Source organism: Cynara cardunculus, assembly GCF_001531365.2.
Source record: "Cynara cardunculus var. scolymus isolate 2C chromosome LG 12, CcrdV1, whole genome shotgun sequence".
In the NCBI taxonomy this organism is placed as follows: domain Eukaryota; kingdom Viridiplantae; phylum Streptophyta; class Magnoliopsida; order Asterales; family Asteraceae; genus Cynara; species Cynara cardunculus.
In genome coordinates this window covers 30,636,785-30,650,890 of record NC_037539.1, presented here as the reverse complement: position 1 = coordinate 30,650,890, position 14,106 = coordinate 30,636,785, and the positions used below count along the sequence as shown (strand labels likewise).

At 30.8% G+C, this 14,106-nt stretch overlaps 1 protein-coding gene across 5 annotated transcripts; it reads right to left on the bottom strand.

Annotated features, from left to right (window-relative positions):
* Positions 1 to 2,353: 2,353 nt before the first annotated feature.
* Positions 2,354 to 4,646, bottom strand: LOC112523638 (heat stress transcription factor A-4a-like). Of its 5 annotated transcripts, none has more exons than XM_025133314.1 (5): positions 4,358 to 4,646; positions 4,058 to 4,108; positions 3,856 to 3,971; positions 3,491 to 3,766; positions 2,354 to 3,406 (listed from the first exon to the last, which is right to left on the bottom strand). In XM_025133314.1, exons 4-5 carry the CDS (start codon positions 3,704 to 3,706, stop codon positions 2,486 to 2,488), a joined length of 1,137 nt encoding a protein of 378 aa, XP_024989082.1. In that variant the 5' UTR covers positions 3,707 to 3,766; positions 3,856 to 3,971; positions 4,058 to 4,108; positions 4,358 to 4,646; the 3' UTR covers positions 2,354 to 2,485. The 5 variants fall into 5 exon arrangements, with proteins under 5 accessions (XP_024989082.1, XP_024989085.1, XP_024989083.1 ...); XM_025133317.1 differs by having other exon boundaries at positions 4,542 to 4,646; XM_025133315.1 differs by having other exon boundaries at positions 4,058 to 4,646.
* Between the last annotated feature and the right edge of the window lie 9,460 nt (positions 4,647 to 14,106).

The following is a 14,106-nucleotide window of genomic DNA, read 5'->3' as shown; positions in this document are numbered from 1 at the left end:
TATATAAATGAAATAGGTTCATGATGGTAAAACATTTTCATTTTCTAATTGATTCGTGATTCATGAACTAGTTTCATGGTGATCAATGTTGCATTGTAATCGAAGTTGATCAGTTTAGTTGGTAGAATGAACATGAAACGAGTGCATAATGGATTTTGTTCGTTATGAAATATACGTATCATGAAACGGGTAATAGATTCATGTAAAATAGTTAATGAAATAGATTCATGTAAAATAGATAATGAAATAGATTCATGTAAAATAGTTAATAAAATAGTTAATGAAATAGATTCATAGTTAATGAAATAATGCATAATTGATTTTGTTCATTATGAAATTAATCTGCATATAAAAATTTCAATGTAAAAAGGTTTCATTGCAAAATAGTTAATAAAATATATTCATGATGATGAAACATTTTCATTAATAATATAATTTACCTGATATGGTTGCCTTGAATAAAAAATACTDTVAATTAAATTTGTTTACCGATTCTACCCTTATTGATGAAATAAAATAAATATTAATTATTTTTTAATTTTTAATTTCCTAAAATAAAGTAATGTAATCTTAGTCATTGATCAAAAAAATGAATGGATGAGATTGGTTTACATGGTTTACACAAATGGGTCAAGTTTTTATTTGAACGCTCCTATATATATATATATATATATATATATATATATATATATATTATTGGAGTTTACTTGCGGAATCTATGCCAATTGGTGATTTAAAAAAAATGAGAGGATGTAATTTATAATTTTGTTGTTTAAATAATAATTTATATGTTGATTATGTACACAATAATATTGGTGAGAATACTATTACAAAGGAAACGCTAAAATAATAAAACCCCAACAATACTTTGATAACCATCCATCTGGTTAGTGTACATATATGATACAAGTAATTAAAGTTGTTTTTTGGTTTCAATGCACGATTGCATGTTATATATAAGAGATCAAAACATAACATAATTGAATATAGGTGGCCATCGTTGTAACGTACTATTGAAATTTTTTATTTGCAAATGATTTTTTTCCTACCTTTCTATAGCTAGTTTGTTGAAATATTAAATTTTGAATAATTTTATAAAACAATAATTATCCGAACAACGTATGAGTAATACTCTTAGAGGTGAGCAACGGACGGGGAGGGGTGGATCAGGTCCCAAATCTGCAAACTCAGTCAGGTTTCGGGGGAGATCGTCGGAACCTGAACCCCGAACTCTGTGGACAAACCCGCAAGTTTCGGGTCATATCGGGTTTCAGATTGGATCGGGTTTGAGACCTAAAACTGCATTTTTTTTCTTGGTGGCATTCCGGCAAGGTTGTTCATTTCCTGTAGCATAATCATGGTTCTCAAGCAGGTTTCGGGATCAAGCAAACAGTGTAACAAAAATCCAACCAATGAACCCAAACTATGTAATTTAGAGGTGTAACAAAATCACATACAAAGTCACGAAGTGTGCAATTATATGAACACAAAAGTGCTAATGAACTATTTATAGAAAACAAAAACTGATAACCACCGATCATTTATTCAAATTTCATCAAACAAATCCGAAACTTACTAATTTCGACACTTTTATTGAAAATTGGAAATCCAATTCTAAAATCAAAAAATTATTGTACATTTGAATTTATTGTAGTTGCTTGCTTCAGCCTTCAAGATCTTTCCTTTCAGATTTCAACGGAACCGTGGAGGCAGGAAGCTGGACACGTGGAAAGTAGAAACCGGACTGTGGACAGTGGAGGTTGGTGGTGGCCATTGGGCTCGTTGTGGTCTCGTGTCGGAATGGAAGGTGACAGGGATTTGGAATGGAATTTAGGATTAGGTTAACAAATAAAAGAAATAACACGTTTTTTAAAGGCAAAATACTTAATAAAATAATATTGTGCTGGGGACTGGAATCAGATACCCAACCCGATCGTATTATCCGTGGAAAATTACGAGTATCAGGTGTGGTTTCTACCCCTCTCTCTTGTAACTAATTAATTATTTTTCAAAATAGGGATTTCAAGGAAATAGTCTTCCTACATCCTACCTCTTACGTTAACTCTACTACAAATATCTTACCTCTTACGTTTGGTTTGATTTTTTTTTTTATTAACCTGGATATCCAACCCGCTATGCGAGCCGACTAATCCCAGGGCAACCACTTGCTTTGTAGATAGCCCGGAGTCACCGTATTTGAACCTTCGTGGCTACAAGGGGATTTTTATTCATGCTTGGATTTGAACTTGGGACTTTCAGATACTTTTGACCTTTAGAGCCAAACTCAAACCAATCAGGCACCACCCGTTACATTTGGTTTGATTTAGATATCGAACAAAACATAGAAGCCTAATTTTCTGAATTTACCAACTTAAAACTCATCAAAACCTGATAATTTATCTGTACAAAACCCTAAAAAGATCACTCATAATTTACAATCACCCACTAAAATGACAACACGGTAACACAACAATCACCTCCACCATCATGTTCTCTCCGCCGGAGTAAGCTGCCCTAGCTGATCGGCAAGATTATTTACACTCTTCATTTTCCACCAGAACTTCCCGTATTCATCCAATCCTTTGCTATCACCCTCCACCACGTTCGAACCACCTGGATTCTCAGTCAAGAATTGTTCCCAGAACACATCATTAACACCCACAACATTCCCATCTTTCTCTTCTTCCGTTGCACCGGAATTCATGTCAATCTCACCACCACCTATTTCAATGTTCATCGGTGAATAACAGATCTCTGGGCTATCGGCACAACATGCGGCCTCATCATCCAACTCTAATCGCCATTTTTGTTGCTCAAAAGCTTCATCAACCTCTTTCAATATACCCTCCCACAACGTGAGGGAAGATTCCAAATGCTCAACCAATTCTGTGTCTAATGCCAAAAGGGATTCAGCAGTTAGTGTCTCGCGGATCGGGAGATCAAAAGGACAAACCTGATCATTATTAGTTTCACCCGACACCCTCCTTTTTCTATCATTTGTTTCTGCAAATTGAGTTTCGAATTTTAAGTCAAGAGCTGGTTTCTGCAAGATTTCATCTAAGGAACAGAGGATATCTTTTTGGACTTTGCCAGTGTGTTTCAAACGATCGGTTAAGGCTCGTGCTTCCAATTTGATTCGATCTTGATCTTGCTGGTGCCTGTGAAACTCTATTGAAAGTAATTCTTTCTCGTAATGTAGCTCATCGATCTTTTCTCTGTATCTAAGTTTCTCTGATTCAGTCAGTGGAGAAGATGAATTCGAATAAGCCCCATTGCTTGAAAGATTCTGAATCGAATGACTGTGAACCGGCTTTCTTCTATGAATGTTCTTCAAGAGGTGTGGTTGGCCTCTGATGAAATCCTCATTTGCAAACTCCCACAGTTCAGGATCGATTTTTCGAAAACCCTGTTAGATTAGAACCCCAACAACAAATATATAAACATATTCCAGCCAAGAATCAAGAAAATTGAAAGGATTTATGAAACTTACGTAAGTATTAAGTTGTCTGATAAAACTGGAGAAATTGTTATGCTTGAAGAATCTTGGTAGCAATTCACCTGAGAATTCAGGTGGATTCCAAACGATGAAGCTCTTGTTACTCTGACTCCAGGAGACGATAGAATCTGTGGAAGGATCATCCACCATCTCATACGTCTTCGAGATGAATGGAGGCAGAGAACTGGAGCTAGTCTGAGCATCATTCATTATGAATAGAATACAAATATATATCCAGTAACTCAAGATTATTAACTAGCGCCAAAATTCCTGCAATTATCAAGAAACCACCTTTAACCCTTTTCAAGATTGGTCGGAACAAAATTGTTGAACAATAACTATCGGATCACTTCAATCACCTAAGTACATCAAGATGAATACTTTCAAGTTCGAAATCGATTGCTCTTTTGATCTAAGAGGCTGAAACCCAACCTAGCCCGAAGAAGAACGATAAGTATGATCTGAATCTCCAGCCCTATCGATTGATTAACAAACAACAAAGATTGTCAGAAATCAAGTCAGAAGAAGGTTGAATTCAAAAACAGAGCTCAGAGAAACTACTTGTTCCCCAAAGGAAGGCAAAAGCCAGTTGCAATAGTTGGCTGCATACAACTATAAAAATCATAAAGAAAACAAATCAAGGATAAGAACAGCTCAGTACGTCATAATTACTTATCAAAAGGAAACATCAAAGTCGTTATAAACAGCAACCCGTTTCCTGAAACTTAAAGCAAAAGCGTCCCACTCCCACACATCCAAAATTGTAAGACATGAAAGTAGACTTGTACATATGCCTTGTTATATCAATCAGATACCAAAACAAGAAGTAAATCATTGTTCTCCAGGTGTTCGATATATTACCTGAAGGAAACCAGTAGTTTTTAGGGTTTTACGTGGGGCGCAAAGAACGGAGAAGATACACAAAAAAGGAAATTCGAAAGACACGGGTAATAATGGAGGGGCTGAACTTTCTTTAATTTTTGGTTCTTTTCATCTTCTTTGAATGTCGTAATCAAGGGATCAAATTTACAGAAAAGACGTTGACCTGAATCGTAAGTTGTAAATCGTAGGATCAATCAGGGTGATGATGTTCATCATCCTCGATCTTGTACATGGGTTTGAATTCAATTCATGTTCTAGCTTGTTTTGGATGTCGAATTATAATTTTTCTTAATGGAGTGACGTATGTGCTTTAGTGGGCTTATCGACTTTATAATCTCCGAGAGCTACCTCCGCCTCCGTTTCCGTTGGCAAAAGTTTCACTCTCGCCCCTGATCTTACAAGTTTATTGCATTTACTACCCACATTTTACGAGAGATTACAGAATCAAAACCAAATCAAACGAGTCTAATGTTAGGGATGTAACATTCAATCAAATTGGGACACAATATCAGAGAAAAACATGATATCATAACATGTTTACCCATATCTATCTACTACAGAAAATTTAGACCCTGTATATCTCAAAAATGATAAAATAAATCAGGTTGGTTGTTTTTCATTTATCACTGAAGGAATTAATTTTATAGTCATTATACTTCAAAAGCCCCTAAAGAGCAGGGCTGTCCCTGGGGGAGGGCAGCACGGGCGCATGCACAAAGCCTAAAAATATCAGAAACCCAAAATTTTTCCTTAAAATACAATAGTAGTCTAAAAGAATTTAATAAATTAAAGAAACCCAAAAAATTGTAACATATAATAAGAGACAAAAAGAATTTAGTAGATAATAAGGGCCCAAAAATATATCAACTAATTACATTTGAGAAGAAAATAAAATGAATTAATTGGTCATTCATTATATGCTATTGTTTATTAGCTCTTTAATTTTTTTTTTTATCTCCAACAAGGTCCAATGATTTTGGCTATTGTTATCTCTATATGCTTGACTGTTTTTGTGCTTCAACAATTTAACGTTAAGATCATGTGTTTGTTATTGCTATATAATTTTGTTGATTGTTTTCGTGCTTCAACAATTCAACGTTAAGATCATATGCTTGTTATTACTATTTTTGTTGACTGTTTTCGTGCTTCAACAATTCAACGTTAAGATCATGTGCTTGCTATTGCTATATATTTTTGTTGGATATTATTATCAGTTTCTGCTTCTATTAACTACTGCTATTTGGTTATGTCGTTCTAATTGTTTTTGTTGATTATTGTTATATATTTTGTTGTTATTTTACAATCAATTTATTGTTCTTATAATTTATGACGTGTTTTCATGGTTTTGTGATTAATCAATAAATTTTTTCTACTAAATGTATTTAATATTGTCTCTTATATATGTCATGTTCTATAAACTTTTAACTTTAACATCTTGTTTTAGTTAAGCAAAAAAAGAAGGAAAATAGAATTTAAATATTTTAATCAATTGTTTGACTTATGTATATTTCATCGGAATTCCACCACACCACAAGATTCTATTTTAAGTGCTCAAACAACCATTTGTTGAGTTTGCATATTATATGTTTAATTCATTATTTATTCTTATTAGATCTCAATGAGTCATCTTTTCTTTCATATTCTTATTGATATTCATCTGTCTACTTGTCTAAAAAGCCTTGATAATCTTCTTTATTATTGATCTCTCATTGACTCTCACGATTACTTCATTTACACAAATTCTCTTTTTGTATCAAAATTAACACATATTTCGTGTTATGAATTAAAAAATTCTTACTTTTTATAAAAATTTATCAATCATAGTTTCTATATTCTTGGTTTCAAATTACCTAATAAGAAGTAAATTTAAGTACTCTCTTATATATTTATAATAAAAATAAATAATATTTCTTTTCTCATTAAATTATTAGCATTTCTTGTACTCAATTTTACACTAATGAAAAATATTTATTGAATTTTTTTCGTACTTACCGATGGTCACTACAAGAAAAGTGAGTTTTGACGATGCGCCTTTTAGCGATGACATGTTTCCACCACAAGTTATAACGACGACATGTTGTTATCTACTCTTTCTGATGATAAATGGACTTTTAGCAATGAAAAAAATCGTTGTTAAAAGCCTTGTTTCTTGCGATGGACCCTGTTTTTACGTTCGTCGAGGGCCTATACAATGTCAGGAACGGGTCTGCTAAAGAGTAAAGACATTTCAACATAAATTCTCATTTTAAAGAGTGTTCTTTTACTTAATCACTACTTAGTAAAGTTAAGATCGATGACAGTAAGGGGTTGTTTGTTTACCTCTTAATAGTTTTATTAAGAGGCAACCTCTGAATTGTTAAGAGGTGAATCTTGTTTGACAAAAAAAAAATATGTCTCTTAATGGTTCTAAAACCCTCTAAATGATTTTGTATCATGGGTCTTCCTTAACCATTAAGAGCCCTAATTTAATTGTACACAATTACCAAACAATTATATTTTATTTTGCACTATATTATGAGAGTCTCTTAATCATTATGTACCAAACCATTCAACAATTGTCAAACAGCCCCTAAGCAAATGAGACCGTTGAGCATCCAATTCTTTTTTGAATTGAAAATCTGAATGAACTATTTTACAAATTTCAGGGGCTTTTCTGTAGTTTGTTATAGTAAGAGGGTAATATGTATATAAATCATAACTTGGGCCTATAAGCACAAATTTTCATAACTCCGTATCCACTCCGCTGAAGCCGCGTTTTTCTCTCTCTCATTGAAAAGTAAACTGAAAATTACGATTCTGGTCCCGAATCTATTCATGAATTAACAAAGTTGGTCCCTAGAGAAACCAAGGGTTAGATTACGGCGCCAAATTTTTCTTTCACTTGGAAATAATAAATGCTACATATGAACATATTTCCAATAATAGTGTTGCTTTTAAGAAAAATGCTTTCACTATTATTTTCTGCAAAAATTCTGATTGAATAAAGAGTTTTAAAATGTTGTAATAAATAAGTAAAAAACTCATCACAAATCCATTGGAAATCCATCGAGAAAGTTATCGAAATAAATTTTTTATTCTTTTTCTAAAAATTCAGTGACGAATTGTGGTGGAAGTCAACTTTTTTACTTTTTTGGGTTCCGTTGAAAATTAGTCGGTGATTTTTCGATGAAAATTCCAAAGTAGTTATACAAGTAATGTTTTTTTTACTCAATGATTTGACATATTATGTTTATTAGTCGTAGATGTTTCTGAACATGCAAAAAACATCGTTATAGACGAATAACAAGAACAAGAAATATATTGTCTGATAAATTCATATTTTCTATTAATATATTTCTAAGGGCGATTTTAGTAAATAACCAAATATGATACTTGGGCTGAATTATAGCTTTGTATCAATAGATAAATCATAACAAAATTATCTTTCTTGGTTGTGATGTTTTATTTACAATTTTAAAAACAAAAATAAATTGAAATGAATAGTTTATTTTAATATGTGTTCGATAAAGTTATATCTTATCATTATTAATCCACATAAAATGACTAAAAACCCATTATTTTGTTACCTACACCTATTAGTCTACGATCTAAACCGTAATTATAAAAAAGCCAAATGCATAATCTTCGATCTTATAATCAACCAAACTAGGGTATTCTATAAAATTAAAGGTGACAACACAATAAATATACGATACATATCGTACTTATATGTAGGTCTCGTTCTTGATCGTCTTGCATCGTACTTGTTCGCCACTTCTTTAGTAGTCCATAGACTCCTCATGTAGTGAATATCTTTTAACAATAAGCTATACATCGCATACAACCCATTGATCCGTTACTGAACATTGGAATTCATGTTGCTAAAGGCATTCATGATAAATGAGTTGAGAAGGTGCAACGGAAATAAGAAATTATCCTGTACCTATAACATAGGTCTAACGGTTAAGAAGGTAAACATTCTTTTAGAATAAGTGGAAGGTCATGGCACAACAACAAAATTGGATTTATAGGACCTCATCAATTGCTAACCGTATTAATAGACCGCTTTATAAAACTTAATTTATAGGATCAAATGTAAAGCGTTTTATCTAAAGACGTTGTAATAAGTTTATAGGACGTTTTTTTGGGCGTCTTAACAAGTTTTTTAGGATACTTTTAGTACAATGCATCACATTAATAGTTTTATAGGACGTTATTTGAAAAAAGATCCTATAAAAAGATGGGTTTATAGGACACTTTCTCAAAAAGTATCATATAAAATTGTTAATATGACGTTTTGTATTAAAAGTGTTTTACAAAGCTTGTTAGGACGCCCAAAAGCGTCCTATAAATTTATTATAACGCCTTTTGATAGGACGCTTTAATTTTTTGTCTTATAAACAAAGTGTTATAAAATAGTCTATTAGAACGCTTAGCAATTGGTGGCGTCCTGTTGTAGTGTGAGTTCGACTTCAGGCAAGCGCCTCGACATACATTTACCTGCTCGCTCCTGATGGTAGTGTGAATCCCTTTTTGTAGAACAAGAAATTGTCTTCGAATACGTGCCAATACAGATCTTAAAATTTATTTTTGAAAGCATGTCCGAAAGACTTTATGGTTAAATCGTCGCTTCTCCTTCCTTGATTATTAATGGTAAGCAATTGTGATGAAAATAATCAACATTGGATGAGCGTTTATAACTGAAATGGATCTTTTATAAATCGAAATTGTTTTGAATGCATTAAGGTTTACAAAGAAACAAAAAGACAAGATTTTGATTAACCAAACTTTGATTGTATGTTTGTTAGTTAGAAACCGTCCCAATATTTAAAAAAATAATAAAAAATCTATTTATTCAAACTCAATCTAGACGTATATATTAGTCAAAAAATGATATCTTCCAAGTTCTTGTTCATCTGGTGAGCCATCATTGCCTAAAAATAATTAGTGGTAAAGGTAGATGTAATCTTATGTCTTATGTTATTGTATTCTAAGCATATATCATGTATGTGAAGCCTCATACACAGATTTATTACATTTTACTTGTGATGCAAGTCTCATAACAGAGGTATATGAGACGACGGTACCCACCATCCACGTTCATTGCCCATATAGGTACGTCAGGCGTGAAATATGACATGGGTAGTTGAGAATCAACATCATGAGTGCATTTACGTTAAAATCTGATTAATGTATGTAAGGCCTTCTTTGATAGAAGATTACAGGTCGATAATGAGACTTTTACTAGAGAAAGGTGCCTTCACAAAGCCGATGTCAAAAAGGCACGGGTCAAAAGTTATCTCGTGACCATGTTTACATGGCAACCTGATGTCTTTTGACAACACAAAAGGTTGTTTTTGACTATTTTGGTCAAACTTTTGTCGTGACATTACTTTTTTAAATTATTTATTTTAAGACGGAATTACATTGTTGGTCCCTGTGGTTTGCTTAATCTTTGAATATGGTCTCTTAAATGCACTAACTACATCTAAGGTCTCTAAATTTTCATTTTAATAACACTAGTGGTCTCTCAAGTTAATATCGTTAACTTGAGGTCTGTTAGCCACAACCCATGTGGTCCTCTCATGAGGGGCAATTTCGTCAAGATTGAATTTGATAAACGTTCATCTTGGTCATCTTTAATCTTGATCTATCTTCAAGTTCATCAAAGTAATTTATTATGAAATTCATTAATAAAACCAAGAGCAAACCTTGAATTAGAATCCCTAAATCTAAACGTACAACCCTAAATTAATTAGAAAACTTCTAAGGATGTACGAAAGATGGTACCAAACCCAAATATAAGAAACCTTGAAGATAGTTGATGTTTTTGAGAAGATGTGTGTGTGTGAGAGAGAGAGAGAGAGAGAGAGAGAGAGAGAGAGTATTAATTTACTTTATTATATAAAATATTTAGTATTAAGTTATTTTTAAAAAAATAATACGTAAAATGATTAAATTGCCCTCTTATAAAAGGCATATGCCTTAACTTAATGGACCTTATTTACGATATGCAGGTGAGGCATCCTAACAAACCGGTAGACTTGAACCTTCATGGTCTTGATGAAGTAATGGCGGATTATTAACTCGATGAACCGTGAGTGTTATGAAAATGAAAAATTATGGATCACCAATGTAGATAATAGGTTTAAGAGACCAAATCCAAATTTTGAGTTAACCACGGGGACCTTTAGTGTAATTCACTATTTATCTAATATTATATAGTTTAAATACAAACCCTCTTAGTACAAACCATAAAAACCAATCCCAACATCCTGTCAAGTCTAACTATTATTCTGTTTCATAAATATCTAGATTGTTTTCTGATTTAAAGTGTTGATCATAATGAATGAACTCTATTCATCTTCTATAATGTTTAGATCATTAAATAAACTTTCATTATTTCCAAAAATATCACAACTGATTGGTTTATATTGTTTGTATTAATTAGAGAGTTTGTATTTGAAATTCCATATATATATATATATATATATATATATATATATAGGACTAATCAAATAAGAATCATAAAAAAAGTTGAGAATCGTGAAAACCAATCTAAGCTGTTTATTGATTTTAGTATATAGACAAGAAAGACCGGTAATTTTGAAATAATTTAGAACCATATGCTTTATTATTGATTAAAATTGAAATTGGAAGGGCATATTGGTTTTTGCGAATCCAGTCAATAATTAAATTGGGCTTCATCGGCCCACCCCCTACTCCACAGATCATCGATGCTTTAAACATAGGGATCAATCGATAATAGAGAAGTTTGAAGGTTCGGTGCCATAGGTTAGGAGTTTGAAGGTTGGGTAGAGATTGATCGATTGGCTTATTCGGAAACAAAAAAGGTAGGATCAAAAAGGGAGATAGAATTTGGCAAATCACTCTTGGATTTGTATTTAAGTGCAACAGTGTTGTTTGAAGGCTTTAAAGACCGTCAATCCAGTAAAAGAGAAGATCCCTTGGATCCAATAAATTCTTGAAGCATGTGTTGAAGCCACCGTGAGTTTTTTTTATGTTCTGAAAACTATGTTAGATTTCATGGGATGAAATAATATAGACGAAGATTATGTTTGATTCATGAGGTGTTAACATATAGATGGAAATTGTGTTTGATTTCATGAGGTGAAATAAATTATAAATGAAATTATGTTTGATTTCATGTGGTGAAATAGCATGTATATGAACATTATGTTTGGATTTCATAAGGTGGAATATGATATTTATGAAAATTGTGTTTTACTTCGTAAGATAAAATAGCATGATGAATGTGTTTCATCTGGTGAATCTCTATTACTAAAATAACGATTATGACTTTTTATAATTAAAAACAACTTTCAATTAAAACCAATTTAGCCTTAAATCAGTCCTCACAGTTTTCTATCTCGTTTTGTTCTCACATGATTTAATCTCTCTCTCTCTCTCTCTCTCTCTCTCTCTCTCTCTATATATATATATATATATATATATATATACTATATTATAAAGCATTTAAAAAAAACTCTTAAAAGTCACTTTTTATGCATAAAGTACTATTTATTTATCCATATTACTTTAAAATTCAAGATTACAAGTAAATCATGCTTAAGTATAACTTATTAAAGCTTCATGTTTGAATTTATATAGCTAACTGCAGATAAACATAATCAAATAAAAGATAAATATCTGATTTTAAATATAAAACATAATTAGGATAATCATTAACTTCTAACAAAATACTTAATTATGATCTTTAAAAAAATTATATTATTAAACTAAAAATAAAAGAAAATGAATTAAAGAAATACATAAAAAAGAGAAAATTTAAATAGTTAGTTTGGTACTAATATCAATATTTCTTTTTCAATTCTTGTATCATATCTTCATATTTATATTTTATTCAAAAATAAAAAAACATTATCATTTTCTCAAAACCACGTAAAAACATATTATAACATCGACTGAAACAACAAAAAAAAAAATAATACGAAACATTAAAATCAAGATGTATCTCGTTGCATTGTGCGAGTACCCTTCTAGTATATATATATATATATATATATATATATACACACACACACTAGAAGGGTGCTCGCATAATATAGCAAAATATGTCTCAATTTTAATATTTCGTTTTATTATTTATCTTTGTCAATATAATACGGTTTTTAGTGGTTTTGAAAAAGCTTGTTATAATGTTTTTATTTTTGAATACAATATAAACTTAAAGATATCATAAAAATTTAGAAAATAAAGTCTATCAATATATTAGTATCAAATTTACAATTTAAAGTTCTAATATTTTTCGTAATTTCTTTAATTCAATATTTTATTTATAATTTAATTTAGAATTAATAACGAAGTAATTTATTTATCGTTTAAAAATATATAATTTTATAAAGATAATAATTAAGTATTTTGTTATGACTAATGATTATCCTAATTATATTTTAGATTTTTTATATTCAAAATGAGATGTTTATCCCGTATTTAATTATGTTTATCTATAGTTAGTTACACAAATTCAAAATTGAAGCTTTAATAAGTTGTACTTACGGATAATTACTTGTGATCTTGAATTTTAAATAATATGCATCAATAAACAGTACTTTATGCATAAAAAATGGTTTTTAAGATTTTTTATCAAATGCTTTATAATATAGTATAGATATATAATTTAAATTTACAAAATTAATTTAAACTATAAGGCGATTCATGGTGCCACTATTGAGAAAGTCAAATTATATTTTATAAACTAGTAAACTCGTATATTATAATAACAACATATTCAAATAACAACCTCCATGTAATCGATATATGGAATTGGAACATTCCAAATTAATTACAATCTTAGAAATTTATGTTAAATTAGTTATGTTGTTTCGTCTAGAATCTTTTGCTCTTGTAATTGTGGTTGCCTTGTTGAAGCCACCTTACAAAAGTGAGACGCGTTCAAAAAGATGACGTTACCATCACGTGATACGTTCGAAACATAATGGCTCGCTCGGTTTAACAAGATGCACATCTACGTATCATCATCACCCAACGAGAAGCGGAGGGAGCAGGGGGGACAGGTCGGTGCCTAGCCCCCTCCAATCCTCTATGCAAACATAAAAATAGTCATAAACGTTTGGTAAAAAATTTAATTAATTTTTATGGAACCTCAAACCCAAATTCCACATAGAATAATTTTATTTTCACTTAAGAGTGGTTGACCCAAATCCCCACTAAAAAAAGTAGAGGGGTAAAATTTGTACCATGACAAACCAACCAATCATTATCAATTCAGTTGGTTGGTACTACTATATCAACTTCGGTTGATACGTATGGTAATACTACATCATGCTGACTTTTAATACACACACACACACACATATATATATATATATATATATTAATTATTTATTAAATAAAAAATCAATTAAGTGAATTATATTTGATTATTAATGGATATGATTGTTTTTTAGAGGAATTTAATCATTTATTATTTAACATTTTATTGTTTATTGTTTACTTTAACCTTATTATGGTACTTACTTGGTGTTGTTACTCACTTAGACCATGTTTGACAAACTAATTAATAAGTTAGTTGATGGTTGATAAACTAACTGGTGGTAGCTGATAAACTAACTTTTAAAATATAATTGAAACAAATTCTGATAATATAATATATTTAATTAATACAAACAAGATGTTAAAAGAAATTAAAAATATATAATATATTGATTATAAGAATTTTAAATTGATTATTATATATTATAATA

Bases quoted from the DNA above. Each gene is read 5' to 3' on its own strand.
- LOC112523638 (XM_025133315.1), bottom strand. From the start codon at position 3,706: ATGAATGATGCTCAGACTAGCTCCAGTTCTCTGCCTCCATTCATCTCG. The intron at 3,407-3,490 runs GTAAGTTTCATA...CTAATCTAACAG, and splicing joins TCAGACAACTTAATACTTAC to GGTTTTCGAAAAATCGATCC.